The sequence below is a fragment of the Mustela nigripes genome, chromosome 5 (assembly GCF_022355385.1).
Source record: "Mustela nigripes isolate SB6536 chromosome 5, MUSNIG.SB6536, whole genome shotgun sequence".
NCBI lineage: Eukaryota > Metazoa > Chordata > Mammalia > Carnivora > Mustelidae > Mustela > Mustela nigripes.
The window spans coordinates 49405321-49432214 of NC_081561.1; the positions used below are offsets into that span (position 1 = coordinate 49405321).

At 39.5% G+C, this 26894-nt stretch overlaps 1 protein-coding gene across 1 annotated transcript in view; it reads right to left on the bottom strand.

Annotated features, from left to right (window-relative positions):
* FAM83B (family with sequence similarity 83 member B) overlaps positions 1 to 24468 on the bottom strand; it is an 81103-nt gene extending 56635 nt beyond the window's left edge. The window contains exons 1-2 of the mRNA XM_059400227.1: positions 24403 to 24468; positions 6958 to 7469 (exon numbers count right to left, since the gene is read on the bottom strand). Coding sequence (XP_059256210.1) covers positions 6958 to 7401 — 444 coding nt within the window. The 5' untranslated portion in view covers positions 7402 to 7469; positions 24403 to 24468. The remainder of the gene's footprint in view (positions 1 to 6957; positions 7470 to 24402) is intronic.
* Positions 24469 to 26894: the final 2426 nt, after the last annotated feature.

A 26894-nucleotide genomic window follows, 5' to 3' on the forward strand; every position in this document is an offset into this window, starting at 1 on the left:
TCTAATACCTCCATTTAGGAATAGGATGTCATCACTGCTTTCCAATTATGGTCATTTTGGAGTCATACCTATCACAAAAAAGCAGATTATCCATCAGTAAAATATGGATGATAAAAGTATGTAAATGACAGTGTAGTTGTGAAGGTCACTTTAAGGTAATGCAGGTGAAGTGCTTAGCACAGTGCTTGACACATAGATGCTCGGTATATATTACCAGATACTGTTACTAGATTACATAACAGAAATCCATTACTCAAAACCAGATCCCACTTTTAGTCCTGACGATAAAAGCCAACAATTTTTTTTCAAAATAATTTCAAGAGTGACTAGTTTAAAAAAAGAATAATTAATATAGGGTTGCCTGGGTGGCTCGGAGGGTTAAAGCCTCTGCCTTCAGCTCAGGTCATGATCCCAGGGTCCTGGGATGGAGCCCCACATAGGGCTCTCTGCTCAGCAGGGAGCCTGCTTCCCCCTTCTCTCTCTGCCTGCCTCTCTGCCTGCTTGTCCTCTCTGTCAAATAAATAAAATCTTTAAAAAAAAAAGAAGAATTAATATAAAAATATAAAAGTACACACCACAGAATGAATCTGTGGCAACTATAGAAGGGCAGGCTGAATCCTTTAAATACAAAATGTCAGTCTGGTGTTACAGCCCTCATCATCTCAAAAGGCTCCCACAGCAAAGGGCCATTACATTTTATATCTCATTAGAGGGACAGATAAGTAAAAGACAGTTATATCCTCTTATTCTCATGAAAGTGAACTTTTGATAAGAGGCCCCAATGTGCACTTGAGGTCTTAACCTTATCTCATTTAGCCTCAAGGTATGTTTCATTTATTACATTTTAAACAAGAATGCCTACAAAGTCAAGTTATCTTCCCTCTGCCCCTGTTCTTTTCAACCCTGCTGCAAAGAAGTACCATATGCCTTCTTCTCCTCTGTGGTTATTTTTCTAGCTTGGCCCTAAACGATCTGAGTTTGGGCACCTGGGTGGCTCAGTCTGTTAAATGTCTGTCTTCCATTCTGGTCACAATCCCAGGGTCCTGGGATGGAGTCTCACATCTGGCCTCTGGCTCGGCGGGGGAGCCTGCTTCTCCCTCTGTCTGCTGCCCCCCCTCCTTGTGCTCTGACAAATAAGTAAATAAAATCTCTAAAATGAATGAATGAACGAATGGATGAATGTGTGTTAGGTGTCATGTATGACATGTCAACTACCTCACAGGGAGCCTATGGAGTATTAGCAACTCCATTTTACAGGTGGGGAAAAAAAAAAAGCTCAGAGAGGTTGTAGTATAACAGCCAATACAAACAGCTGTTTGAGCTGGATTAACCCAGCTCTAACTGACCCCAAGATTCAGAGCCTTCATACCCTGAAGACTCTTTAAAAAAAAAAAAAAAAAAAAAAGCATCATTTGAAATTTGGTCATCTGAAAAGAAAGAGCAAAGAAGCTACAGTATTTTTGTCCATGTAACTTTTCAAGTCAACAAAGGAAGCCCAAAACTTGATCTTGCAATATGGTCAGAGTCTCTACATGGTGTCTTCTCTCCTCCCCACCTCCCTTAAGCAGTTGTGTTAAAAACTGTATACTGTATCATCAGACTTACTGCTAATAGTATAGGAAGGGGGCAGGTAAATGAACTGGGGAGAATGTGGAAAGTGTTCTCTCCCTGTATGGCACAGGAGCTCCGTGCAGAGAGCAACAGTTCGCACAGCAAAGCCTGTGCACTTTTAACAAGATCTCGCCCTCTCCCAATCATACACACAAATGTCACAGGATAAAAAATGTTATTAAATCGGACTACACACACACTTCCTAGGAAAAAAAAAAAACAACACATTTTGACTCAAGTTCAAAGAATGAAAAGATTCACAGTGAGAGCGGCAAGAGGGAGGGCAGAGAGGAAATTCTTAATAAAAATTGGGAGCATCCGGGCAGGGATGATCCTAGCCTAATAAAAGCCCTGATAAATAGATTAATATCACTTAGTGGGCAGGATATGACCACAAAAATCATGCAGATGGAAGTGACACACTAGGACACAAAAAAATATTCATATAATGGACTAATTCAGCAAGGAGTATACCATATTGAAATAATCTTGAATTGGAAAGCACTGTTAGAGATCTGGACAGAAACACTAGATTTTAAAAACACCGAAAGGCTTTGCTTCATATCTTTCACCACATAAATGAAGATACCTGGGGAGGTACTATGACCTGTTCAGTCTCTGACTAGTTAGTGGTAGACCCCTGGTAACAGAGCTTCTAGTCTAGCACTCCCTTTACAATGCCAGGCAAATCCCAGGAAAAGCCCCAAGGACTGTTCACCTTCCCATTTGTGGCCATGGGCCAATTGTTGGTTAATATTTCTCTGTATTACTAATAGTTCCCCAGGCCATAACAGCCACACCCAACAGCAGTGACTCAGGAGAGACAGTACTGAACACCTCAGGAACTACTCTGCCCTAATTCTCACTAGATTCATGCTTATGTGTCTTCTTGAGTCCCTGTTTCACAAGAGTAAGATTCATACCTCACAGAAGAGAGCTAGCCTACACTAAGGAACCAGATGAAAAGAGCATTCTGATTAAGCATTCCCATATTGAAGACTATCAGAAATCGTAATTTTGGGATATCCGCAGAGAGACTACAAGAAAAATTACCTTAATGAAAGATTACTTTTTAAAGTAATTAGAGAGGATACTTTCATAAGAGGTGTTCACAGTAATTAGGAATACACGCATGTATCATCTTGGGAACACCTCTTGAGAGACAAGTAATTACCTGGGAAAAAGTCTTGCTAGATGCTATCAGATGATATAAAGTTGACCTGAATATAATTATGGCAACCACATAGAGAAAAATAGGAAGAAGTTAGAAAAAAGAGCCAGTCAATAAAAATATGGCATATTTAGGGCACAAGTAAGAAGTTATTCCTCAACAGGATTCTGAGCTATTTTCTGGTATGGAAAGAAGTTATTCCTAATTGGATTTTCCCAAAGGAAAATTCTCTAATGACAAAGTAAGCAGACATACAAAGAAAAAACATACAAAAGGAAAAAGCAAGAACATAAAACAAAAAACCTCTATACAACTTTTATTCAAGTTTTTTTTTGTTTTTTTTTTTGTTTTGTTTTTTAATTTGACAGAGAGAGAAAGAGCAGCAGAGGGAGAGAGAGAAGCAGACTCCCCACTGAGTAAGGAGCCCAATGTGGGACTCAATCCCAGGACTCAATCCCCTCCCTGAGCTGAAGGCAGACCCTTAACTGACTAAACCACCCAGTGCCCACCTTTATAAAATTTCTGAGTGACAACTGGCAAAAACAAAATGAGTAAATTAAAAGAAAATCTATGGATCTTTGAAATACTATAAAGATTATATTTTGCTTGTAAAATAGAGTGATTCAGAGACTGCCTCACTTGAGATAGAAACAAGAGCATATAAATCAGTGAAATTTAAAAACAAAGTATTTCCAATAAAGATAGATATGATATACTTTCATTTTTAATTCCTTTTTCAAGGGACTAGAAGGTTAATTTGGTAGTCAGACTTCCAATGCTTGGACCTTTAAGAGAAGTCCTTTTTTGATTCTTTTCATTATTTTAAGATTTTTCCATGATTTATTTATTTGTTTATTTTTAAGTTTTTTTTTTGTTTGTTTGTTTGTTTGTTTGTTTTGTAAGTACTTTCTGTCAATTGCAAACAGGACAGTGAAAATGCACTTAAATTATTCTCTGAGATTCCTTTCCTTGGGTTCTGCTTTGCCAGTTCCTTGCCCTACTTGTTTGGCTTCATATCTCAATAGTTTCATAATATTGATTAAAGAATCTCCCTAAGAAATCTAAAGGCAAGAAAATTTATTCTATTCATTAAAATATATATTACTCAAACACTTTATGGAAAAAATACCATCTTCTTCATAATGCTATGACAATTCACTGAGAGTTATCCAATAAAGAGAATTTGCCTTCTGAAAATAATTTGAAAACAGAAAGTTGACCCTGATAATAAGCTTCCTTTGATTCCAAAGATTATGAGAATCTGACTTATCTGCTAAGTAAATAACAGTCATAAAAACCACACTTAATCTACAAAGCAATGTGTTCTGATGAAATTTTACTTCAAAATAATATTTGCTCTTCTTATTTTAAATTTTTTTCACAAGACTTTGTCCAGTTATGGGCTAAAGAGTGTAACATTTTGTAAAAATTAGTTCAATAGCTTTTTCTTTTCTGGATATTGGATCCTTCAAAATTCATTAAATGGACATAGTGACACACAAAGATATTTCCAAAAGACTGGAGAAATACCTTACATACATATATAGACAACTTGACCTCAATATTTAATGCATCTTGGCAGAAATCAAGATGTTCTCCAACACTTTTGGAAAACAAAACAAAACACTATGTTATGTAGTATGTTTTATATTCAAATGCACAAGGTTCAAATAATTCTTTCTTGGAATATATATACATAAAATCCAATAAAGGTAAAATTCTCCCTCTAATTTCATGCTGCTTCGATTTTGTGGAAGAGAAACAGAACATTAGATCACTATTTTACAGTATGGACTTCACGTTTCTCATCTTGCCAATGTAAGTGGGAGCTCCCAGCAGACAATGACCAGGCAAAGGATATTACTTTTAGAGGCTCACTAAGTAAATAGCCGCCACATTAGAAAGAAAGAAAAACACATCAAACAGTCATGACAGATGTTCAGTTTCCAGTGAGTGCTAGCCCGCGAACTTAAGATATCTCCTGAATTTCATTTTTTACCACAGAAATACAATGCTCCAGAGAAAACTAGCTGGGATGTAGGCTCATGAATTCATAACTAAGTTTACCATAATAATAATCTTAGTCTTCAGTGATGTTTCAAATGTTCAGTTTTTATTATAGTCCAAAAACATACTGTCTCTTGAAACAGAAATTAGCAAATGTTATAGTACTTGATATCTGCTATTCTACCTTTACAAGAATTCATATATATTCTTGGCTTTTGTTCTATTGTTTTACAAAAATACAATTATATAACATGTCCACAGAGCATAGGATGGTAGTGTTAAAAATACTCGGGGCACCTGGGTGGCTCAAAGGGTTAAGTGACTGTCTTCGGCTCAAGTCATGATCCCAGAGTCCTGGGATTGAGTCCCACATTGGGCTCCCTGCTGTTTCTCTCTCCCTCTGCTGCTCCCCCTGCTTGTGCTCTCTCTCTCTCTCTCTGTTAAGTAAATAAATAAAATTAAATAAATAAATAAATAAATAAAATTTTAAGAAAAATAAAATAAGATAAAAATACTCATGGTTCAATTCAGAATATTCAACTAACAGTTTAATTCATTCAGTATGTTTGGACCCCTACCATGTATCTGATTTTATAGGTAATTTTTAACAAATAGACTAGATTAGTACTTTCTTTCATGTAACTGCTAAGTTTATGGCTAAAAGCCAGGTTATTTGAATTCAAAAGGCATGGGGGGAAAAAGTCACCTTACTTTTGCAAAGTCCACATTTGACATTAGCCTCAGAACACTGCGTTTCCCGAACATGATTGGAAGGCTTTTAGTTGCCTATCTTGCAAACGATAATGTCACTGAGAATTTCTAGAGTCTTATACTTCTGTACTTCATAAAAAGCAAGCTTTTGGAGCATTTCTGGGTCTTAGTGACATGAAACAAAGCAATGTCATGTATGTGTGGATCCTCAGGTCTCTTCTAGATCTACATTTCTATATTGCATGGCATCTGTAAGAAACAGATACCTTAGGGATGCCTGGGTGGCTCAGTTGTAAAGTGTTTGCTCAGGTCATAATCCCAGGTTCCTGGGACTAAGCCCTGCTTTGGGCTCTGCTCCCTGCTCAGCGGGAAGCCTGCTTCCCCTCCAACCCAACTCCCCCTGCTTGTGTTCCCTCTCTCGCTCTCTGTCAAATAAATAAAACCTTTAAAAAAAGAAAAAAAAAAAAAAGAAAGAAACAGACACTTTATAGTGAAAAATCATAACTCCTTAACCATCCTTTTTAAAGCTCTAGGTCGGGTTCAATAAACAGCTTAGGTAATTTTGTTGTCATCTCAAAATTGTCTATCACGGTACTGATTACCTAGCAAACACTCAAACATTTGATTGATCTAAAGAAAATTTCTACAGTTTTATTCAAGCCCTAAAAAAGAATTTCTGAGATTTATAAGGCAATATAAATATTTAATAAAGAGCACAGAGGCCTAAAAGGCTAAGTAGTTCAGGACCTTACCTCAGAATTTTACATTGTCATGCCTGATTTTATACCGTTTCCACACAACTGAGGAAAATAAATAAATAAATCTATGGTTTATTTAATAGTGTAAACTATGTCCAGAGCAAGAATCAAGGTTCAGTCCTTTTGAGTACAAAAATATTTCACCAGATTTCCCAATAACATATTTCCGTTCAGAGACTAAGGAAAACGTGAGTGCTTTTAACTCAATGAATGTATCACATCAGCTTGTTGCCAGTTCATATGCCTTCATAAGCAGAAGAAGGTACATTAAAAGACAGAAATCTCCTGTAGCAGGGACCTAACCACTTTGTTAAATATAACAAGATATGGGAAGTACAACTCTCCTATGTACTCATGTGTATTTTCTGAGAATAATAGGCATGGTCCACACATACAGAGATTCTTTTATCATACCCGCTATATTACTCTGGTGCATTTTCCACATATTTCATATTTTTCGTTTAGAGTGGAATGAATAAGTTATGGGGATGAAAAGTACAACATAGGGAATATAGTCAATGGTATCATAATAGTGTTGTATGGTGGTAGTAGACAGTACACTTGTGGTGAGCACCAGATAAGGCAGACTTGTTCAATCACTACGTTATACACATTGAAACTAGTGTCACATTGTGTGTCAACTCTACTTTGATGAAAAAAAATTCACTTAAAAATTTCATTTAGAAATGAAAATATTACCTTTCTTGCTTCTTTGATCATCTTCCGAATAGTTTCCTTAATTGTAAGTAATTGTGCTCTCGGTGGATGAAAGAGGAGGTCTATATGGGTGCCCCCTAAGAGTCCCGGCATCACATACGGCCAGCCCAAGTCAAGATTTGGAGCTTCCACATCGGACTCAATGGGCCAGTAAGTCCCTGAAGAGGAGGTATCATCGTAGGAGTTATCAGTACCGTGAGCCGTAGTTTGTGCAACTTTCTGGACATTTTTCAGAATATAATTAATTTCTTCCTCAGCTAGAAAGTCTGATACTCGTTCCTTGGCAAGAAATTCTTGGTATGCTTCTAACCCATGTTCAATGAGTGCATCAATGGCTACTCGATACCATTCCTTGTAGTGAGGCTCAATGTAATTGTCTGATTTACACTCATCATTCAATGAGGACAGCATCGATGAGGTTTCCATGATTCCAAGTGTCTGACAACAGCACTTTCAAATGTCCATTGGTACAATAATGAGAGGTATCTGGCTATCTGAAAGGAAGGACATGAAGATCAGTTAGAATTCTGTAATGATATTTTTTTGTGATCCAAATCAACCAACAGTTTTGCATTTATTCATTTCCACGACCGATAGTAACTCAATAGGACATACACTTCACATTCAAAGTGTCATTAATTGCACCATAATTCACATACATATTACAAATAAACTGAACAGATTTCCTTTTACAAGCCACTAGTTGGTTTTTCTTTTCCAAGGTACCTCTACTTAGTTTCTCACTTAAGAAAAAATACCTTCCTTTCTCTGACATCCAGAAAGGTCACCTTTCTTCATTTTAATCTGGGACTACAAATGGTCCTATCAGTTTCTATACATTTTCTTAATTTGGGTTTTACAGTATTTTAAAATAGAATACAATCAGTACCTGGCCATCCATGAATGTAAGTTTTTACTAAGTACCTGTTACGCATATACTCACATACTAATGGAATATAGAAAGCATGAAATACTTGCCTTCCAGAAATATATTAATTAGCTGAAGAGCCGAAACATACACACAAAACTGTTACCACTTTGTACAAAGCCATATATTGCTAAGGGCCAAAATGAGTACTGTCTATAGTCAATGCTTTCAGATTAAAGCAAGTAGAAATCAATACAGAATAAAGTATTTACGTATATCCCTGTGCAGAATATAGGCTTCAGCTGAACCTAGGGTGATAAGTAAGAATGTGATCAGGCAGCAAGAAGGAATGTTTTAACCCCACACAAGAGTGAAAAACATAGCAAAAGCACGGAACAGGTATGAGCTTGATACATTCATGAATTAGTTAAAAACAAAAACAAAAACAAAACTGCTGGAAAGCAGGCTCCTTTCACTAGGAACAAACGGGACAAATTTGAAGAGACACAATGGAGCCAGGTGTGGAGGGACACAGGAGACTTTTGTGATTCAACAAAACCAGTCTTGAAAACAATTAGTCTGGCAGTATCAGGGGAATGGAGGGGAGACAAGTAGCTAAATCTTTCAGTGTTCAAACACCCAGTCAAGTAGTGACAAGAATATTCAAGAGCTGATTCAAAGTAAGAACTCCTGAGATTTGACAGTTTGACAGCATTTAGGTGATAAAGAAATTTATCATAGCCAAGATAATTCAGGGATTTCTCTTAGGAATTCAAATCTGCCTAACCAAGCTCATACCCCAACCCTCACAATGCCCACCAACTGTCATTCATTCAGTCCTTCACTGTGTAAGATGCCACACCAGACTTTATCTTGATCAAATAAGGGACTTTCCAATCTTTGAAGTCATGTTCTCCGTTGTATAGATGCAAACAAAATTCAGCTCCATGATGTGCTACAAGCACTGAAAGACTAATTTGACCAAAAACATCTTTGTCAAGGGCCCTGCCCTAATTTAAAATTTTCCACTTAACCCAGCTTTTTCAGACTCAGGACTATGGAAACTCAAACCTGATTTGAGAGGGTAACCCACACAGCCATTATCCAGTATTAACTCCTCAGCTCAAAAGATGCAACCAGTCACTAATCATACAGAGACGTTGTCAGGAAATGGGAAACAGGGCCACAAGTTTTGTTGAAAGGGTGGGGAGAACAGAAAAGGTTCAGCACACATACTAAGGCAGAGCTAACAAACACGGAAGATAAAAGGATCCACTTAGCTCTTTTAGTGGAGACAATCCTGTCCCTATCCCTAGGCTCAAAATTTTTACCAACAAAGTCCAAAAGTATAGTGAGCCTAACGATTAAATTGATACAAGAAAACAAAACAAGACATGTTTATGTTACTGGCATGTTCTGGGTAGAAGCCAGGGATGTTGTTAAACCTACTTCCATACACAGGACAGTCACCTGCATTAAGAAATTACCTGACCCAAAATGTCTATGGGGCCATGTTTGAAAAGTCTTCATCAAGCTGTTCACTTAATATGCATGGTATCATACTACTAATTAATGACCTTTTCAATGTACATTAAAGTTCTTTTTTGTACCTACACTGGACTCATTTTTAACAAAGACATTAGGTTTTAATTTACTTGACAGAATCAATCCATTGGATTATAGTATAGTTCCCTAAGGTTTACTGAGGTGGGGTGTTCATTTAATAATTCCGGTTCATGTAGGGACAGCATCCAGTGAGCCCATGAAAATCACATCTAATATTTGTAATTGCTTAAGACAGTAGTTAATTACTGGTTGTTTACAAAAATCTTTAATTTTCTTAGCAGTTATTTCCTAAATTTTAAAATGTAACTTTTGAACGCCTGTAACATGAGAAGCTAAATACCTATTATCTATGTAGAAGCTAAAATGCATGAAGTGCTTTAAAAAACTGTATTGATGGGGCACCTGGGTGGCTCAGTGGGTTAAGCCTCTGCCTTTGACTCAGGTCATGAACCCAGGGTCCTGGGATCAAGCCCCACATCGGGCTCTCTGCTCAGCGGGGAGCCTGTTTCCTCAACTCTCTCTCTGCCTGCCTCTCTGCCTGCTTGTGATCTCTGTCTGTCAAATAAATAAAATCTAAAAAAAAAAAAAAAAAAAGAAGGTTTAAATTTAAAAAACAAACAAACAAACAAACAAACAAAACCTGTATTGATTCCCAAGCTTTATCTAGGTAAATATGTACATTGCAACTATAAAAAAAAAAAAAAATCACTCAAGTTATGCATAAACTGCAAAACCAGAGACATCAAAAAGGACCATGAACATAAAATAAACCCATGAAGACAAAGACACACAGTTAATTATGAAGGGAAAAAAAAACTGAAGATGAAAAAAAGTAAAACACCACAGGACTCATCAAATGGCAATGCCAGATACAAGCAGAAAATCACGTCATGGAAAAAAATGCAACAGCTATGAGCATGTAAGTTGAGATATTATGTAACAGAGCTAAGACAAAAAATAAACAAGCTTGACGCTGTCCTGCTAGAGAAGCTACACCCTCTAACAACTGTCTAGAAATACACATTTGTCACAAGAGCTGTTTACAAGGGATAAATGTGAAAGAACCATTTACAAACAAATTTTAAGGGAGACCAGTAAGGTAATGGCACTTGCATAAATGGGTATTGCAATAAAACAGCACCTGTATTTAGTTACAGATCAAATATAGCACTCTCAGGAGTTCACTCCCTGAACATTGGAAGGGCTTAATTTGAGGACAAAATTAATTGGGTATGCCTTTAAACATGTAAAGGTTCATTATTTTATTAATAACCATTAAAAACTCCTAAAAAGTATATAAGCATACATAACAGAGTTAATGAGTAGAGCAAAATAAAATTTCACTATGATATAAAAGCTAAACCGACCACTGGTCTCATCTGCCTGTAAAGTGACTCATTCCAAGAAAATAGGCTTATAAAATACGGGATTCAAATCCATGCCTCAAAAGCATTACAAATTTATTTGATATTGAATCTTTGGTGTCATTTGTGGAAGTATAAATTCCAAAGGTATTAAACATTAGAATTCAACTACTCTGGAAAACATTTTGGCAGTTTCATTATAAAATAAAATATGCAAACAACATACTTGTTTATGGTTTCTGATCTGAGAAGCTTCATTGAAAAGACTCCTGAAAGAACAGGTCAACAGAAAAAAAATGCTCCAAAGAGAAATTACAACTTCCTTAAATATACAAGTAGATGACCCAAGGTCAAGATTCTGAAAGAAACACAAAAAGGATCACAGCTGCTGGTATCTCTGAGGTACCTTTTCCAGCCTCTGTCTTAGGCTGTTTCTATTCTACTCCTAAATGCTCTTATGGGTTAAATAATGTCTTCTAACAAGGTATGTTCAAGTACAAGCCCTCAGTACCCGTGAATGTGATCTCATTTGGAAACAGGGTCTTCTTTGCAGATGTAATCCAGTTAGGATGAGGTCATATTTAATCCATGGTCCACAACAGTTGAAAATTATGTATCTTTTTTCCTTGAATTTTTAGCTACCAAGATTGTGTTTGACTTTGAATTTGATTGCCCAAAATTTAAGATGGCAATTAAAACATTAAAGATATTATATTAAAAATTTTACTATAATTGTCAAGCTGCCAAGTACAATTTGATATCAAATTTTGGCATCCAAACTTTTAAAAAAAATTCTCAGCTGGCTTTATAATAATACTTACAACAAGATAGCCCAACAGTACCAATTACAGTCTTCCACAGGGTCTGATTTTCTACAGGCCCAGGAATACATGAACACACAGCACACACAGTTACTGGGTTCTAAAAGCAAATATCTCCATTTGTAGATCACAGATGGAATCACCCATCTCATCCAAGTCATGAAAATGAAACTAAATGCCTCCAAGTCACTTTATAAATCCCAAATAAAAATTCCACTTGCTCAATATCTAAACATTTTTTAATCCTTTAATTTCTTTTAATCAGGCAATGGTATGACTTTACTGATTTCATAGTATCAAAGTACTTAATTCCAGGGTTTGTTTGTATTACCTGTTACTCAATATATTTTCCATCCTCAGTGTAAATTATAGTCTAGGCATAAGAATACAAAAGCCCTCAATATATATGAACAATATTAAAACATACCTATTCACTGTCATTTGGAATCATGAAGTAATTCTGCAGAGAAATTCATAGGGAAAAAAAAAAAAACAATAAACCCTTTTCTTGGAGAGCATATACTGTATAGTCAAACTTTAGAGGACTACTCTATGCATGGCTTAAAATGCAAGTGGAATTAAAACAAATTACTGTTTTACCAACACCTAAACTACTCCTGAATTGCATCTATCATGACACAAGCATTCCAGAAACTCCAATGGATGAGATAAGGTCATCCTAATGGGGTTGAATCTTGTGCTGTAAACTGTTTCATCTTGTCCTGATCTTGATCAATATATGTAACAATCATCCAGATGAATCAAGAGAAACACATTTGATACAGTTGGCAGAAATAAACAGCATATGCATTAGTTGCCAGAATTAATACACAACATGATCTTAAACTGGTGAAACAATATTTCAACATGAATGAGATTAAATCTATTAAAATAAATGTAAAAGTTTTAATTTACATTAAAAATTAAACACACAGGGATACCCAGGTGGCTCAGTTGGTTAAGAGTTTGCCTTCAGCTTAGGTCATGATCCCAGGGTCCTGGGATCGAGCCCCACATCCGGCTCTCTGCTCAGTGGGGAGCTTGCTTCTCCCTCTCCCTCTGCTCTTTGACCTGCCTGTGCTCACATCTCTCCTCTCTCTCTCTCAAATAAACAAACAAACAAACAAACAAATAAATAAATATTTAAGAATTAACCATACAAGTATAGGATTGAGCAGAGTTGAGGTAGATTATGTCACAAAGAAGAGCTGAAAAATTAGAGGGTTTAATCCAAAGAGAACACTAACAGAGACACAGGAGAGCAGTCTTTTTTTTAAAGATTTTATTTATTTATTTGACAAGAGAAAGATCACAAGGAGGCAGAGAGGCAGGCAGAGAGAGAGGGGAAAGCAGGCTCCCTGCTGAGCAGAGAGGCTGATGCAGGGCTTGATCCCAGCACCCTGAGATCATGACCTGAGCTGACGGCAGAGGCTTAACCCACTGAGCCACCCAGGTGTCCCAGAAAAGCATCTTTTAACTGCATGAAGGGGGAAAGTAGGGTTGAGTGACAAATCGATGGTTAGCTCAGGGACACAGAGGGGGTGAGATGGCTAAAGTTATGCCTTTCGCTCTGCCACATATGGTGTTCAGATTTTGGTCACAAAATTTCAGGGCTCTAAGCTACATGTCCCTTACTAGGAAAATGGGTAAAATAACGGTACTGACTGCAAAGGGACTAAATGAGATAAAAGCCCTCAACTCTGTATCAGCCATAAAGACTGCTAAAATAGGTAATAATGAAAGATGACTTCAAATACTTCCATTTTGATCTCAGTGAGTACTTTGTAATTGATTAAATTCTTCTTCCCAGCTTATCTTTTAACTCAAGCAAAAGACCCTTCAGGCAAAGCATCCCGTGATGGTAACTGAAATTAGCCCTCAAGCAATGAGGACTGCCCTGAGCCAGTGACACCCGCCATGATTGACCCCAAGACAGTTATGGACCTGACCTTTCTTACCCACCTGCAGGTACCCACTGGCCTTTGTCCCACATTTTCCTTATATAAACCTGGAGGTATTTTCAGCACTTTGGAGACAGTCTTTGAGGAGCTAGTCCACTGTCTCCCTGGTGGTGGCCTCACGGAAATAAACTCCTTTCTCATTTCCCTACCACTACTGTCTCTGCCTTTGGACTTTGTCAGCAGCGAGTGGCCAAACCTGGTCTGTTTGGGAACTTGGAGCCAGGCACTCTTGCCCCACACCCTGGTTATAGCAATATAGAGGAGAATTTTACTTAATAATATGGTTGGAGCACCAAGGGGCTCAGTCCTTAAGCATCTGGCTTCAGCTCAGGTCATGATCCCAGGGTTCTGGAACTGAGCCCTCCTCTGGGCTCCCTGCTCAGCAAGAAGCCTGCTTCTCTGTCTCCCACTCCCCCTGCTTTTGTTCCCTCCCTCCCTCTGTCAAATAAATAAGTAAAATCTTTAAAAATAATGATAGTGATAATAATATGGTTCTATTTTTCTCTTACTTTCTTAATGAGTATTCTCTTTCTGTATGTAATCAAGCAAAGGGCATATTTCTGAAAGAATCTTATAATGTGTAATACGCTGGGCTCCAGGGCACCCTTGCCAAAATTCTAATATGATATTCATTTTGCCTGCTGAAAAGATCTGTGATGCCCAGAAACCTGCTAACATTGTCTGGAGGGAGGGAGGTGGTTAAAAAAAGTGTTTATCATATGACAAGGAACTGCCTCATATCCTCAGTTTCTAAGTCAGCCTTCACAATTCAGCTTCATTTTTTTTTATTATGTTCAGTTAGACACTATATAGTACATTATTAGTTTTTGATGTAGTGTTCATTATTTACGTGTAACACCCAGTGCTCCACACAATACCGGCCTTCCTTAATACCCACCACCAGATTACCCCATCCCATACCCCTCCCCTCTCAAACCCTCAGTTTGTCTCCCAGAGTCCATAGTCTCATGGTTCCTCTGCTTCTCTGATTCCCACCCCATCAGTTTTACCCCCCTTCCCCTATGGTCAGTTTCATTTTTTTTTTTTTTTTTCCGAGAGAGAGAGCATGCACACAAGCAGGCATAGCTAAAGATGGGGGTGCAGAGGGAAAGGGAGAGAGAACCTTAAGCAGTGCATGGATCTCACCATCCATGACCTGTGATCATGACCTGAGCTGAAATTAACAGTCAGACACTCGGGACGCCTGGGTGGCTCAGTGGGTTAAGCCTCTGCCTTTGGCTCGGGTCATGATCTCCGGGTCCTGGGATCGAGTCCCACATCGGGCTCTCTGCTCAGCAGGGAACCTGCTTCCTCCTCTCTCTGTCTGCCTCTGCTCTGTGTATTGTGATCTCTGTCAAATAAATAAAGTCTTTAAAAAAAAAAAAAAAGAGTCAGACACTCAACCAGTCAACTGAGCCACTCAGACCCAGCCCCTCAGCTTCATTGTTTTGAGGTGACATAAAGAATATTCTATACACTCATTCTCAAATGCAAAACAAACAAAAAGCCAAGAAGCCAAAAGCCGCCTCCAGTAGTTTTGATAGCATGCAAAAATGTTTATTTTTTTTAAAGATTTTATTTATTCATTCAACAGAGAGAGATCACGAGTAGGCAGAGAGGCAGGCAGAGAGAGAGGGGGAAGGAGGATCCCCACTGAGCAGAGAGCCCGATGAGAGCTCGATCCCAGGACCCTGGGATCATGACCTGAGCAGAAGGCAGAGGCTTTATCCCACTGAGCCACCCAGGCGCCCCAAAAATGCACATATTATGATACTCTATGGAAAGCAAGCAGGCTACCAAACTATGTAATAGCAGAATTATAATTAAAGAAAATTCATCCAAAAACAAAAGTAAAAACATATACATAAAAATGAAAGTGGCTGCCTTGGAGAGGCGGTTTTATGGGTAACTTCTTAAAACTACTTTACTCTTTTCTGTGTTGACCAAATGTTTACCAATACATATGTACTATTTTGCTTTGGGAAAAAAGGAATTTTTAAGAGAATTATTCCAATAGTTATTTTTTACTTTTGAATATCCTCTTCTTCTTCCATTCATGTATTAAGTTGACGGTCATAGGTAATTCAAAATGCTGCATATAAAAGAGTTTAATAATTCTAACAGAGCAACATATGAACAAGAGCAGAATATGAGAAAGTAAAGCTATATGGATTCAGGGACCAAGAAGGAAAAAAGTAAAATAAAAGTAACTGCATACACTTAATGAGGACTGAGTAAGTAGTTCACTGATGGTGCAGTGCCTTCCCCAACTCCCCGGGGCTAGGAACAAAGGCATTGCAAGGAGCGCCCATAGCAATTTCTGCACATATTATCACTTTCCATGCACTATTTAAATGCATTATTCCCCACCTTCTTCACTATAAACTCTGTGATGGTGGAGATTATCTTTGTTTAGCACAATTATTAATGCTTAGTACATAATTGTTACATAACAAGCTAATAATACACTGCTTTAATAACAGCATAATAGAATGAGGGCTGATTAAATATGATAGGCCCAACAAATCCTAAAGTATAATTTTTTTAAATGGTAATATCCATGCAGAACTTTTTAAGACTGAAGCACATAGCTGTTTCTATTAAATGGAGGTTAGTTTTTTGATAATATGAACTATTACCCATTGAAAAGGGCTTTTAAAAGACTAATTACAAAACCACTGAGCACTGCAAAAGTAATTAGATAAATCCATAGATCTCTATCAAAAATAAACATAAATACCAATTTCAAATTTGTACTTTGTGAAAAGGATAGAGTTGTTATCAAGTGTCCTTTGGAAATTCTCCCTAAGAACTGTATTTTGAAATGTTTAATTATGTTCAAATCAGTCTGAAAATCGTTTCTGTGTGTTTAAATTAATCTTCATGAAACAAAGTTCTAAGTCTTCTTTTTTAACACAGTGATACAAATTAGCCGTAAAATAGGACTTAGTTTTCCTCTGTTTTTGATATTTGTTCTGTCATTATATGAATTCATTTCACCAGGAAGAAAGGACTCACTAGGTGTTTAAATGGATTATAATCACAGATATTTAGTATGCCATTAAGGTGAAATTAGAGTAAACTATATATTCCAGAGGAGTACTGAGAAGTTTCAAAGTCTATATTTTCCAACGTGGTAAAACTGAGCAGTGTGAAGCTTAAATTTATCTATGACATCATCCAGATGCAAATCCAGACAGATTCTAGTTTCAAGAAGTATGGAGATCTCTCTACCCTAAAGGTAGGAAAACTTGCAACAAGATCAGAATCTATTATTTTTTTTTCCCTCCCCTTGAGAGTCCTACAGTCCTAGAAGAAATGATTCTGAAGACAGACTACTGTTACGACAATGGTACCTGAATATCATTGCTTGGGATACTGGTTGGCAGGTCAAAAGGCTAAGAATTTCCTTCAAATGCCATCAAAGCTACTTTTTCTGCCATCTGGGCTTGGACTTGGGAACTTGACTCAGCTGTACTTTCACTCTTCTCCATCAGTATTCCTCCCAGGGTAACGTCATCCAGTCTTACAAGAGGAAATACTCTATATCTGCGGATGATTTGAACATCTTCAGATGTTCAGATGTGACTGGTCCCCTTGGCTCCAGACTCATCTATCGGCCTGGTTTCTGAACACCTTCCCTGGTTTACTTTCTTTGCACTGAACATGCCAAGTTAATTCCCGTTGTAGGATCTTTGCACTAGTCATTCCAACAGTCTGGAATTATCTTCATGTGGCACCTCCTTAGGGAGGTCAAGAACCTACCCTCTCTGCTATGCTTAACTCTATTACCTGGTTTTATTTAACTTCTAGCACTTATAATTATGTAAAAATAATCAAGACATTTATTTGCCATTGGCTGTGTCCTCCTCACTAAAATGCACGTTGATCAAAGGCCACCAAGCTGTTTATTCTAATTTATCTGTGCCCCTGTCATATCGGGTATTCCTTGAGTATCACTGCTGTCTTAGAGAAGGCCTATTGTCTTACATCTTAAGTATGCTGGGATCTATGTTCCACTCTCCCTCACTTGTCATCACAAAGGGGAAATAGCTAGGGGTCTCCCTATTTCCTTACTTGTTTGTCTGTCATAACACCCATCCATGATTCCCTGATTACCACAGGAAGTGGGTTCAGGATCTTTCAACCTCAGCTTTTAAACCTCTGTAGAATAGAAAACAAGGACTTGATATATTTAGATGAGAGCACATGGGGCCCCGCTGAGCAAAATGTTGAATGTGTCTCATATGCCCTCTTGTCCCAGCTTCTGAGTCTACTTAAGACAACAGAAAGCCAATCTGGGCACACACTGACATTTACAGAACAGGTGCTGTAGGAAAACATCATGAATACGTGCTCCCGATGAACAATGAAAATGGCTTTCCAAATACTGGTAACAAAAACAGTGTGCTTCATCTATGAAAAAGTGAAAGTTTACAAACAAAAGGTCTGAAGAAAATGTGTTTTCCTTATGCGCCTTGGGAATGTCAATCAAAACTCAGTGTTGGAAGTATTTAGAGGCAATAAAAAAATCTTGGGACTATTAAAAAGTAGAGAAGTGGGGCATCTGGGTGGCTCAGTTGAGCATCCGACTCTCGATTTCAGCTCAGATCATGATCTCAGGGTCCTGAGATCGAGCCCAGCGCAGTGCTCCAATTCTGCCTGACCCTTTTCCTCTGTTCCTCCCCTCACTCCCGCTTGTGTGCAAGCTCTCTCTTCAAAATAAAAATCTTTAAAAAAAGAAATTAAAATAGAGGTTTAAAACAAATAATATTGTAGAAAATGTGCAAGGAAACACAAGTTTATTTAGTTAACATGCCAAAAAATATTTAGTATTAGTAATATACCTAGCCCAGAAAGATCTTAATTTGTATAATTTGATTTGTATAAAGAGCCATATAAGTAAACAGAACGAGTAAAGCAATTCCAAAGTCTATTTCTCTCAAGATTCACTTTTAATTAAGCCTGCTTAGATAGCTCTATCACAGATGAAATGAAGTGCTTCTTTTTTATTTTCCCTCAGGAATTCCCCCAAAAAAATCTAATTGGAAAACTAGCCCATCCTAGTTTAGACCTCGTATGGTTTCCTTCATTGGCTCTTCTCACTTACAGAACACGTGCACATACAGAAGTTAACCAAAAAGACATAAATACATTTTCTTTTAATGTGTAAAATGCTGTTGGTTTGTAAAGATGGGATTTCTAGGTCTTGTGGATCCTGCAAGAACAGTGTTCCCACTCCTGTGCTACATTCCTGTGACAGTGGTTCTACCCTGGGAAACTGTAATGACTTGAGTGAAGGCTCAGGCTTCTAAAGTTTTAGTCATGGTTCTCTAAACCAGACCCAGGCCAGAAACTACACCTGGCAGCTCTTCCATTTCACTCCCATTTGTCTGTAAGGCCCAGGTCAGTATAACTGTGACAGAGAAGGGAGACGATACCCCAAATAAAGATACCAGTATGCTGAGAACTAAACATAATAATTAGTTTCTTTAACCCAAGTAATTCATGATTTTATCAAATCATTTATTTTATGTATAATACATGAACACACACTTAATTACAATGTTCATAGGCTCCTGTCCCAACTTTTGTATAACTATGTTTTGGGTCCTACGGTCTTAGAAAGATTTTAATTTTCTTTAGTGTCATTTTCTTACTGAGATCTTTTTAAAACAAAGTTTCAATTATATGTATTAGTAGTACCCTACTTAGTTTTTTTTGACCTTTGAACTTTTCTACATTAGACACTGACACTAAAAAGTACCTATCCTGTCATGAATCCAGTTTTCAACCCATCAATTAACAAATATTTCAACTTACTGCACAGAGGATGTGGGCATGTCAATATCCAGTTTGAAAAACACCATTATCCTTCCTTTTTACTATCTTATTTATAAGCACCCTTATTTGAATATCTTCTTGAAACTTCAATCTATTTTATAAGTTTTAGGAAAACGGAAAAATGCGTCTTGATGTTAGTAATATGTTTATCTAATAAGTTGAGTATAATGGAGGTAAAGATAGAAATTCTTGAACATGCCAAAAAAGGCAAATCTTGAGTTTTAATCAGATGATCACTGTACACATGTTCTATTGTGAAGGTAAAGAACATGTTTTGTAAAAGATTTTATTTACTTATTTGACAGAGAGACGGAGAGTGAGCGAAAGAGCAAGAGCACAAGCAGGGGGGCAGCAGAGGGAGGGAGAGAGAGAGAGAAGCAGGCTCCCCACTGAGCAGGGAGACCAACATAGGGCTCCATCCCAGAACTCCAGGACCATGACACGAGCTGAAAGCAGACGCTTAACCCTGTGCCACTCAGACGCCCTGAACAACATTTTTTTAAAACATATAAAATGTCAGAAGTGTATTGTTGAATAGTGTCTCTAATATTTGAAAATGTAACTGGCAATTTTATTTATATTTTAACTATTACAGAGCAAAATTACCTCTGCAATATGTTATTTGATTTTCACATTATTTGAATTTTATAGACTTTTAGGAACCTAAAATGTACCAAAATAGAAAACTGCACTGATATTGAGAGATGACAGACCGAAATAAAGGCAAATAGGTGAACAGATGGAGAAATAGCCAAATACACAGAGTAGGAAACGGGCAAAAAGGAAAAAAAAAAAAAAAAATGATGAGAGGTGAGCCAGAAAATGAAGATGAGCCTAAGGAGGAAAAGGGACAAGGAAAGGAGGGAAGGAAAGACAGAGGAAAAGAAAAAAAAGGAAGAGAAGCATGAACAAAGAAGCCAGAAACCCTAAGATACTACAAAAGATTAGAGGGACAGTAAGAGAGGACAGAAGGAAGAGATGGAGGAAAGGCAGGCATGAACCTGTAGCAAGCAGAGAGTCACGGGGGGCCATGGTCACCAGTTCCTTACTCAAGAACAACTCGGCTTGATTTTGCCCTTCTCTAACAAATAATCAGAAATCACATTTACTCGAGAAAAAGACAATTCTTTTAACACATCAGGAAACAGCTGCTGAATGAGTCAGAGGAGACTAAGCAGTTGGAGCAATGTACTGTTAAGAATGGAGCCATCACTGCCTACGTGTGGGAAAAAGGACCGTCCGGACAAACGCTCCGCTGGGTGACTCTAACCGCAGCCACTGAGGTGGAAGATGCCACTTTTTAGTGCTCTGGAAACTGCCGTTTCTTCCCCCAAGTGAGTCATGTTTATACGATCAGAGTGACAACTTGACAATCAATAGAGAACTAAAACCCTTTGAAATGAAACTTTGACAAAACAAGTGAAAATAATGAGCTGCCCAGTGATACGATGGAGAGACATCAGTTAACATTATTTTACCATACTTTCCATACAAAGCGATCACAGAGAATCTCAGAGAAGGATGGGACATATGGAACATGCCACTGAAAAACCAGAGAGGCCAGCAGAGTTTAGGTACTTTGTCTAAAATCCCGACTGAGTCAGGACTGCTAATGTTCAACTTCACAAATGATTAAAGGACATACAGAATATCTGCTGGGACCTCTAGAGAATATGAAGGAAATATTAAGTAAGTCGACCAGATTCATTAATTTCTGTTTGCACTTAGAAAAGTTATTAGGTCCCCAACTATAAGCTTCCTGAGATGCAGGAACAGTCTCTTGCTGGCTCTCTTCCTACCCAGAGTGGAACACATTGCTCAGCACAAAACAGTCAACACATGCATGTTTAACGAATGCATAGAGTGTAAAAGCAAAAAGTTATAACTTGTAGATCTCAGTACTGCATAACTTCTGTGTAAACGCTTCAAAATTGGCCACTGCCAGCATCATGGAGATGACACCCGGCCCATGCCAGTTCTCAAGAGGCTGACTACCACGACCTTACCTTCCCCAGAGATGGGTGCAGTCTGCAAATGACTTGCTACAAAGCCCAAAAGATAAAAGTCATGTGCCTTTAGGGGACATCTGACCTAACTCCTAAGGACAATAAGAAAATAAAACAAAATTACAAACTGAGGAGTAATTAGATGTCCCCAGAGGAAAAGGTTCCTCCTGTCAGCTATGATCACATGATTCAAACACTTCCCAACACAGATGTCCCCAATGGGTGAATAGTCTTTGTGCTTGGATCGCCTCTCCAACCCAGTCTCATCTTCCTCACAGCACCATAGCTGCTGAAAACATCATCTGTCTCTCTGAGGCCCCACCCTGACCTCCTGTATATGTAAGCCTCCCAGCTCCTGAATAAACCCTCCTTCCCAATTCTGGAGCCAACTTGCTTCCACTCCATTTCACCTCCACATGAGCCCTTTTGTCTGAAGCCCAGCACTTGCCCAGTTCCTGTGTCAGCAGCCCACAGTACTCAGTTTCCAAGGATTAGTAGTACTAATCCACACCCCCACCCCCTGAACTCTACTTCACCCTTGGGGGCTTGGATAGACACCATAAAACACTGCTAATGCCCAACGGCATGCCTCAGTAAGAAGGAAGCTCTAGCTAAAGGCTCCAGCACATTTTCTCAGAGAAATGTTGATGGATTTAATTTTTGGTGGAGCTTAGGCACTATGTACATAAACTTTAGTCCACAGTATCTTAAAATCTATAGTCATCACTCCGAGCACCATTTTTGGGGTGGTGGGGAGACTGTATTCTGACTTTTAAGTGATAAACTCACCAACAAAACTCTAAAAATACATTTCACTTCCAGATTAGAAATAAACAAAAATATATTTCAAAATTACCAGTAACATTGTGTTTAACAGACTCTGAATTGTGAAACATCCTTAGAACACTCATATTTTACAAGTTACAGAAGGACAGATATGCAAACTTACCCAACTAGCTAAACAAGGACAGCTTGTAATTTTACAAATAATTAGTTAAATTAAACTAAGTGGGACCTTTTCAAAAGCTCTCAGCCAACCAGATAATGTTACAGAAGAGGCCTTTTTTACTGGGATCACACTTTCACACACAAGATTCTCAACACTTAAACTATAATGTTACATCTTGGAAACTCATTATTGTATAATGTAATCAAACAGGAAACAGGTAGATGAGTGGCTGCGGGATAAGTCATAGTCAAGAAAATACTCAATGTATGAACCTCCACCATAAACTATAAGGGGATATGGTAGCAGAAGATTTAATAGCAAGAATTATAAAATTAACCTATCCCAAAAGAGGTTAGTTATAGTTAAAGCAATAATCTCCAGAGAGTAATCACAAAGACATCACTGAGTCAGCACCAGAGGTGTGGTTTGTCTCCCTCTATGCAATCCCTTTCAGCAACTGTTCAATAGGTAAAGCTTCCCACAATAAGTTCTGAGCATCTGTAGTCTAGAATGTGCAAGCTTTAAAAGCAGGATCCACCCAGCCCCTCAGGCAGGCTCTGCAAGGTGAAGCCAGCCCTCTTTAATAGGTGTGTACAACCCCATGTGCCCTAAACCCAAAAGCCAGGGGGTGGAATTTGAAACTGGAAGGTGTGGGGGCTGCCATCATCTTGGGAACGGCCATGATCCTGAGAAACAAAACAAAGAAGGACCCCAACCCCCACTTCATGCTGTTTCACATCCTGCTCATTCTTTAGTTATTTTGAAAAACCAACCCAACAAACAAACAAACAAAAAACCAGCTTTCTCTTCTAAGGCTCTTTCATGACTATTCCCTTGTCCTATTTCTTGTCAGGACTGATTCAGCCTCAGTCATAGATTTCCCTGGGGCTCTTGCGCTGGTTGGGGATGAGAAAAGGAAAGAGGGGCGGTACCTGCCAGTAAGTAAACGGGCAATATATGTAGCAAGTGGGAATCTGGAAATGAGTTGCTGGGCCATCTTGGTCTACACCCTTGACTGTTTGCAGCCAGCATGGCCTTTTCTTTGTGTTCTGGCCTTCTCGGAGTTCTCCACTTCTGGGTCAGAAACCCTAGAACCTAGAATCTCATCACTGCATGCACAGTCAGGATGATATCTTATGTTCCCACAGCCTCCTCCCTATAAAGCACCATTGTCTCTTTATATAGTCATGAATGCAACTAACACATGGACATTCTCCGCCTCCTCACACACCTTCTAGAGGTAATGTGTCTCCCAGCGTGTTACAAAGAATAGGCCCAAAGTCTCCAAGTACCTTTCCAGAAGCTATCTGCTCTAGGCACACTGTCCCTTTAGAGCAGTGGTTCTCAAAATCTGGAATGTACCAAAATCACCAAGCAACCCAACCAAGGACACAGACCCAGGCCAACTGGAGTTTTGAAAGCACAGGTTTCAACTCATCTGTGGACAGAAGCCCATTGGATACAAACAGGAGAAGATATTTTGTTAAGAGTAACTTTGCCTTCCCTTCCCAGTTCCACTCCCCACTCAAAATCTAAAGAACACATATGCCCTTCTGTAGGCTTGCTGCCCCCCCCCCCCCCCTCGCCACTTGGGCCCCCACCCCCCCCCTCCCGCCCGACCACACTACGCCCTGCCTTTACTTCCTCCCACAAGGCTCTTCCCAGACCCTTCCCACCTCTCCCTCCACAGGAGTGCGCGACGGACTTCTTGGGGACAGAGAAAACAAATGCCATGTCCAGGCTGGGCGGCGCCCGTTCCTGGGGGAACCCGAACCTTCCCCTCCCGAGACCTAACTTTTCAAACTTCCCTACGCGCTCTTAGCCACGCGACAATGAAAGAAAGTTGACCAATCAGAGGAACCCGACCTCTGCACCCCGGCGAACTGCCGACCCCGCGCCGGCTTCCCAGGGGTGATCCCCATCCCTACCCCCCGCCACCAGGCCGACCCAAGGTGGGTGCAGCCTCGGGACCCCACCGCATCCCGCTCGCGCGCCCGCCAGTCTCCCGCCCACCGAAGCCGGGGAGGGCAGCCCGGAGCCCCACTTACGGCCAGGAGCGCCCCCGAGCCGCGCGCCGCCGCGCCCGCCACCGAACGTTTGCCGCCCAGGAAGCCGCGAGGCGGAGGGAGGGGAGGGGAGTTACCTGCAGAGCGTCAGGTTGGCGGAGGGAAGCCGACTCCCGCCCCGACCGCGCCTCCCCCGGCCTGGGTGCAGAGCCCAGTGAGGGCGGGTGCGGGGACGAGTTGCAACAAGTCCCAAGCGGTGCCACACCAAACCTCGCGCAACCAAAAAGCGCTCGCTACCTGTCTGAACTCAGAAACCCAACCCTCTCGCAACCCAGCCCTCTCCCAGCAAAGTATAAAGCCTTCCTTCCCGGTCCGCCCTCGAGGCTCCGGGGCGATTACAAGTCCCGACACCTGGTCCAGGGCGAGCAGAAATCCAGTAGGACCACAGCGCACACCTGGGAAGGGGGTGGACCTCTGAGAAACCGGGCTGTGCTGTCCTTCCTAGGCTCTGGAATGCGTGGGGCGGGGGGAGAAGGGGTCTCGGGGTTAGAGGGGGTACGTGGGGGAGGGGGTGGTACCACCCTCGGGAGAGTGGGGCGGATTCAGCGTGCAGGAGATAATTCCACTCAGCAGCCAGCAATGCAGACCCCTACCCAACCGCCTGAATGTTTCCAGGCTTGGAAACCGCAGGGGTGGAAAGGTGGTAGAAACACTGCTTGTGCACTTACCTTTTTATGTGAAAGAGAAATTCTAAACATCATCAAAGATTTGGTATCGACTTCGGATGACCCTGGTTGCTGACTTGAGATGAAAGATACTACTGTTTACAGTAGGAATACCTGCGTGAAAAGCAGGTCATTCTAGGTGGGATACTGTGTAACAAACTAAAGGGGGAATAGCGGCATTATCATTTGGTTTTAACATAAAATAATTACAGCAATTAATAAAATTTATTTTAAAAACGTGTCTACATCTCAATAAATCTCTTAAGAATGTTTCTAATAATTGTGTAATCATATAGTCTTCAAAATATAGCTACTTGCAGCAAACGTTAAAAATTCAGCCTACTACAGGAAATAGGGAAACTTAGGGTAATAATAAGCATAGTTTAAGCTTTTGGCATGCTATGTAAATTATCATAAATGGAATTGACCTTAAAAATGACTTTTATGGATATTTCGCTCTGAATAAAATGCTTGGGGAAAATGTTAAACCATAGGGATTTCAGTTAGGTCTTGACTGATGAGTAGATTTAGACAGGAGGATGAGATTTACATATTCTAGATACTGAAACAGAACAAACGACTATGTTAGTAAAAGCAAGTTCCAAGAGAGAACAAAGGTAGGCTTCCCAGATTGTGGTGTCTGTGATTTACAGTTTCTTTTCTCCACCGGTATATGGAGAATTATCTTCTTTTATATATATATGACTTTTTTTCTTCTGTCCCTGTAATTTCCATGTCTAACCTTTTAATATTTTTGCAACCCAGGTCTTCATTTTGACATCCAACTCACTCAATTTGTATTATCTGTGTGATACCTCATTTACTCATTTGCTTTTACAATGTTCAAAAATAATTCTAGATGTTTCTTATGAACATTTCAGACTGTAGTCATAAATATACACTTAAAAATAGCAAGAATGTTTAAACAAGTTAAAATGCGCCCATAGAAAGTCTGATTTTGTTAAGATATTCATTTATACATAACTCAAGTGAAATTTCAAAGAAGGATATTTACTAGAGTGTTAATTATTAAAAGCAAATGAAAGAGAGGAAAATGTAGGTAGGAGAGAGAACCCATTAAAGGTGCTATGCTAGGGGCGCCCAGGTGGCTCAGTGGGCTAAAGCCTCTGCCTTCGGCTCAGGTCATGATCCCAGGGTCCTGGGATGGAGGCCCACATCAGGCTCTCTGCTCAGCGGGGATCCTGCTTCCTTCCCTCTCCCTCTGCCTGCCTCTCTGCCTACTTGTGATCTCTGTCAAATAAATAAATAAATAAAATCTTTAAAAAAAAAAAAAAGGTGCTCTGCTAAAGGCCTTCTGTCCTCAGTGGGATGGGAAAATATGTAAAACTGATGTGACCCCTTAAGCAGCTTGTAACTCAGGTGAAGACACTGCTCTCTTTGGCAGCACATATAATAACTCAGGTGAAGACAGAGGGCACATGAACAAGGAAAGGAAGCTAGTAGTACAAGCCAGTATGAGGAACTAGAAATAGAAAGCACACAGGTCTTTAAAAGGTAAGAATAAGAAATGATTAACTGCTTAAATCATTAAGGGATGCTGATGGAACTTCACAGGACTGTAGGAATTTGAGTTGAATAATGACAGAAGTCATTAGTAGACTAAGTTTGTGTCCTTTTAAGAGCTCTAAAATAGGGGCGCCTGGGTGGCTCAGTGGGTTAAGCCTCTGCCTTCAGCTCAGGTCATGATCCCAGGGTCCTGGGATGGAGGCCCACATCAGGCTCTCTGCTCAGCGGGGAGCCTGCTTCCTTCCCTCTCTCTCTGCCTGCCTCTCTGCCTACCTATGATCT